This window comes from Carica papaya, chromosome 4 (genome assembly GCF_054855325.1).
Source record: "Carica papaya isolate Zhongbai chromosome 4, ASM5485532v1, whole genome shotgun sequence".
NCBI lineage: Eukaryota > Viridiplantae > Streptophyta > Magnoliopsida > Brassicales > Caricaceae > Carica > Carica papaya.
In genome coordinates, this window is record NC_142312.1 from 27,205,360 (window position 1) to 27,210,686 (window position 5,327).

The window sequence follows — 5,327 nt, forward strand, 5'->3', positions numbered from 1 at the left end:
AAAAAAAAATTAATTCATAGCAAACAAAAAAAAAAAAAACAAAAACAAAATGGGTTGTAAAGGAAATTAATGTAACAATTGATTGTGATGTTGCATTTATTTAAATAATAATAATAAATATATTTTTTTTATAATAAAAAAATTAAAAAGCATGAAATATCACATGCATAACATAATCATCTTTTTATAGTTTGTACAAATTAAATGTTGCTTCCAAAAAGAGAGAAATGTAGGTAGACAGAAATTATGTTGATGTCAAGCAATACACAGATAAATAAAATTACATTAAAAATATATAAAAAAAGTATTTTTAATTACCATAATTTAATTTTGATGACAAATACTATCGTCATAAATGCTCTTAAAAGTTTGATGGCTCTTTGTCACCAATGTATGACATTGCAGTTTCATACATTGTCTCCAGATTAAATGCGTTCCTAAAAAAATAATTTTAAAATGTTCATTTTTTAATATATAAAAAAAAAATTATATTGTTTTACAGTATTTTATATAGATAAAAATAAACCCAACACAACATTATACTTTAAAATGTACAAATTAGAATATCATAATTTAAAATAATATAATTATTATAATTCGTGAAATAAAAATAATATTATAAAGTAAAATAAACTGAAAACCGAAGGTCCATCTTCGGAGGCATATAAGGGCCCGGACTGTATACTTTTGGGCCTGCAATATTAAACTTATGCCCATCGGACGTCAAGTGACTATTCAATCTACTTAATGCGAACCTGAGATCCGGGGAAACCATTTAACATAACCATTTTCATTTTGTTCCCCCAAAGTTTCTACTGTCCTTTTAATGTTTCGTTTTCTACCTGCAATCTCTGAAAAGTTTTCCATTTTCCCAGATTGAAAGGGAAATCCCGGTGCAAGGCAAGGTAAACAAATTATACACATATTTTAGTAGATGTTATTTAAAGGATTAACGTATTTGTACACTGTTTGGTATTGCCCTGGTCCTTGATTAATTATTTTAACTTTCGAATTTCTGGTTTATTTATTTGCTTTTCTTGATTAATGATGTTGTTATTGAGCTCGTAATTCATTAAGAATACCATTTTCTTTTGTGGGTGCATCGTTGGTTTTTGGTACTCCGAGAGTCTTGATGATGAATTCATGGGGGCAAGCTTCGTTTTAGATGTTGGAAAAGATTAAAGCTTTAAACGAGCTGTTTCCTCCTGGTTTGGCGGATTAGGAATTTGGATTGGATACGTAGATTTCTTCGATCATATTTTCTACGTTGAAGCCTGTCTACATTGTGAAAACCTAGTTCAAGATTCTGTATTCAATGCTGTGGTTGTATCTGACTATGTATAAGTAGGTAGGTTTTGGTAACTTGGGGCAATATTAACATGTCTTAATTACTCATTATCCTTAATCTTCATTATCTGGGACTATCCTTTTTGAGTAGCTGTTGTTTAATTTCGATGTTTAGTGTTCAAACTCGTAAACCATGTGTAATTCGATTCTTTAAAAAAAATCTGTTTATATGTTGGTCTACGGAATTAGTTTGGACTGGAGATGGGTAGTAATGACTAATGACTATGGTCACATCCCTGTCTTGCCACATGTGTCTCCTCTATGGAGGCAGTTGCTTTCGTTCTATCACTTTGAGCTTCGGCTCCGATCAAATTAAGGTGGTGAAAAAAATTCCTTTTTAGAAACTTCTCATTCTCATGTTTATAGTTTTTAGAAATACATTAAGAGGGTGATGCCACCTTTATTATCAAACCAAGTGCTAAGTTCAATGAAGAAGTGTGGATTAATAGTTGTTGTAACTTGTAAATTCAGTAGGAGATGTATGACATCTTAGTGAATGTACGAGGTTCTGTATGCAATATCCTGCAAACGTGGTTCTTAGTAGCCATTGGTTCAACACGGAGTTGGTGACATGTGAGGCAAAGTGGTGTCAGGCAAATTACGAATGTGCATGGGGCCAATATGATTTAAGGCTGTTTGCATGGTTATATGATTGGAAGATGTTGGAATTGAACGGTGAAACTCCGGCCATTATGCTGGGAGTGCTAGTAGTTTTAGAAACAGCAAATATATTGACAGTGTTAATTTATTTCCAAAAAAAAAAAATAATATTAACAGTGTAAATTGATTAAACACTACTTATTTTAGCTAAAGGTTGTGACATCCGATGGCAGGTTTCGGTAACTTGAACTATTGAAATTTATGAATATATGTTTGTCAAACCATGGCATTTCTTTCATATAGAGGCGGCAAAGCTTCTTTACTTTTTTCAGAGAGATCATTGAGAAAAATGAGTTCATCAGAATAGGATTCTCGCTCCTGTCTTCTGGTGCCTTTGATCAATAAAGGTTTATTGCCTATGTTTCACAAGAGCCTTACAGTGTAATGGCACTTGTGTGCTTCTTACCCCTTAGGAATCGTCTAGACAATTCTTTTTACATTCATTTGTGCATTTTAGAAACGACAATGGGCGTCTTATGTGTTGAATTTTCTGGATTAAGGATACTTTTGGATGCTTATTGAAAAATATAAATTTTTTATTACAATCCAAGAAAATACTATATATACAAGTTCCCTAAATTTTTCTCTGAGCATAAAATAGAGAATTCTTTTTTCTTGTTACCTATAGTAAAATGACCTGTTTGGCTGGTTGCAGTATGGGTTAAGAACATGAACTATTACTGTAAATGATTTTTTTTTTCCTTTTTTGTTTCTGCAGATTGTGATATTTTCTTTTGGTTCATTTATTATTTATCCGGTTGAAATTGTTTCGGAGGGAATTATCTATGTTCTCCTAAGAAGGAATGGAACTAAAATAAATGAGTCATCTGGAGAAAATGGAGAGTTCTGCTTTGGCTGGAGAATTAGACCTTAACTGCACAGATGATGTAGAAGCAAAGGGTAAAAATCATGTTTATGGAGCGTCTTATACGATTCAAGGAGATTTGGACGAGGAAAGTAATCAGAAATTCACACCATCATCTTCTGATTTCAGACGGGAGCATTCATCATCCTTGTGTGATAAAGACCGATCCATGACACCTGAATTTAACAATGATGGTATGAAGAGGGCCAAATACTATGATGAGGAGAGAAGCTCGTCCCTAGTTAATGGAAATAATAACCAAGGTGAGATGGATGAGTTGCAAGGCAGTTATTTTCATAAATCTTCCTTTCAATATAAGACACAATCTTTCCGAAGTGAAAAGGAAACTGAAGATTATACTCATTCACAGGAATCTCCCCTAACAGCAGATGCCAACCAGGCAGAGGCAACAAAGAGCAAACTTGACTTGGACCCTCGAAAAAAATTCTCCCGAGATTGGAAGGTGAAGAATGATTGTTCCGAGAAATCAGAACACGAGCTTACTAAATCAGTTTGTAATGAAATGGAAGAAGCAGCTGATCACCAAATGGAAACATTGGTTTCTCGCCTGAGGTCACCATCATGCCATAGTCCATCTAAGGATGAAAACTATGGCCGCAAAGGAAATTTATCGACCAAGAGTATAAAACTAGACATGCCCGATTCTGTTTCACATACTCATCAGAATAGCCCCAGGCTATCAACATCACCTGTGGGTAAGCTAGACATGTCAGCTTCACCTGAGGATTCTCCATGCATGGATCAATCTCCAGGTTCCCTTATCCCAATGACTTTACAAAAAAATATTCCAGATTTATCGAATGCACCCATCTCACATGGAAGGAGAAATGGTTCTTCACCTGAAAGATCTGCTCCGGCTAAAGAAATTCCAGTCAAGGACTGTTTATCCCTGCCTGCTGGAGGCATATCTACTTACCCAGGTAAATCTGAGAGAAAGTCTCGTTATAAAGATGATTCTTCCACAAAACGGATATCTCCACCAAGAAGAAACTATTCACCTCAGGATCAACGGCGGCGGAAGAGATCAGCATCACGATCTCCCACACGGGGAAGGGATTTATCTTCTGGATACAGGAGAGGTCATCATGATTCATCTCCTTCAAGATCCTCACATATGAGAGATTATAACAGATCCTCTAGGTAAACATAGTGATCCTTCTTTTAATCTCTCTTTCATGGCCTTTGAAATTAAATCTCTGATTTATTATCTCGGGGGTTCTTTTGCTCTTTCAGATTAGTTTTATATTGTTTTAAGAACAGAAAGCTGTACCTCTTCCATCACATGCTAAACTTTGAATATACCTCAGTTAGCTAAAACCCGAAAAACATGAATGTCATAAATGCGAGTACTTACTCTTCTTTTATACTTGAGTGTCCTACATTGATCATATCGGACTCACTAAAGCTAGTAGCCTTTATTCTTTTGGCTACAGGAGAAGGCTTTCTCCTAGGAGAAGATCTCCTCTGGGACATCACTCTCATCATCACTCACCGAGGCGAAGACCATGGTCACCTCCTCCGAACAGGAGAACCGGCATAGGAAAACCTGGCAAAAATTTATTCATTGCAGGTTTTAGTTTTCTGACAACAGAAAGAGATCTGGAGAGGAAGTTTTCAAGGTTTGGCCGTGTAAGAGATGTCCGCATTGTTCGTGATAAGAGGTAACTGTATGATAGTGCATTTGTTGCTATTCAAAACTCGTGTTCAAATAGATATTCTCGAGTTCTTTTTGCCCCTTGAGCACTCAATCTTTGCTCAAAATCCTACTTTTGGGCACTCAACCGAGCAAAATAGAGAAGTGCACTTTATTGCACTCATATTTAGGTAACCATTTTACATACTTGAGTTAAAAAGATTTTCACACATATATGAGCTTGTGTGTGTATATATGCATATTCAAACGACTATATATATGTGTGTTTTAAAAGATTGTCACAACCATATATGTGTTTGTATAAAAATCAGATTTTTACTGAATGTTTGCTGGGTTAATTCTTGGATTTGGTTTGGAGTTGCCTGCTTCACTTTCATTATTATACAAGTTGGTTATTGGTTACATATTTTTCTGTCTGCAAGGTCGGGGGATTCACGAGGATTCGGATTTTTAACCCTGGAAAGAGACGAAGATGCAGATGCTGCAATCCGAGCACTTGACGAGACTGAGTGGAACGGCCGGATTATCCTTGTGGAGAAGACGAAGTCTATGGGGCGCTGAGCCATTTACTGTTCAACTTTCTCTCGTTAAAACTTGTTTGCTCAGTTGAAACTTCACAGAATCTGACTCAATCAACAGCTTATACTTTTTTTTGCATTGAGAACACAAGCTTATACTTTTTCAAGTGATGATATTTTCTGCATGTATCTATTTTTATTAAACATTAAATAGTTTTTTTTTTATTAAGAACTGTTTAAATAAATAATTATTTTAATCGTA

The 5,327-nt window shown here is 35.0% G+C and overlaps 1 protein-coding gene across 4 annotated transcripts; it reads left to right on the forward strand.

Moving 5' to 3' along the window:
- The first annotated feature begins 762 nt into the window (after positions 1 to 762).
- LOC110820858 (uncharacterized) lies at positions 763 to 5,327 on the forward strand. Of its 4 annotated transcripts, XM_088218597.1 has the most exons (5): positions 763 to 905; positions 2,726 to 3,135; positions 3,243 to 4,033; positions 4,306 to 4,554; positions 4,970 to 5,327. In XM_088218597.1, the coding sequence occupies exons 2-5, from the start codon at positions 3,118 to 3,120 to the stop codon at positions 5,106 to 5,108; spliced, it is 1,197 nt and encodes a 398-aa protein (XP_088074723.1). In that variant the 5' UTR covers positions 763 to 905; positions 2,726 to 3,117; the 3' UTR covers positions 5,109 to 5,327. The 4 variants fall into 4 exon arrangements, with proteins under 4 accessions (XP_088074723.1, XP_088074720.1, XP_021906164.1 ...); XM_088218594.1 differs by having other exon boundaries at positions 2,726 to 4,033; XM_022050472.2 differs by having other exon boundaries at positions 2,726 to 4,033; positions 4,327 to 4,554.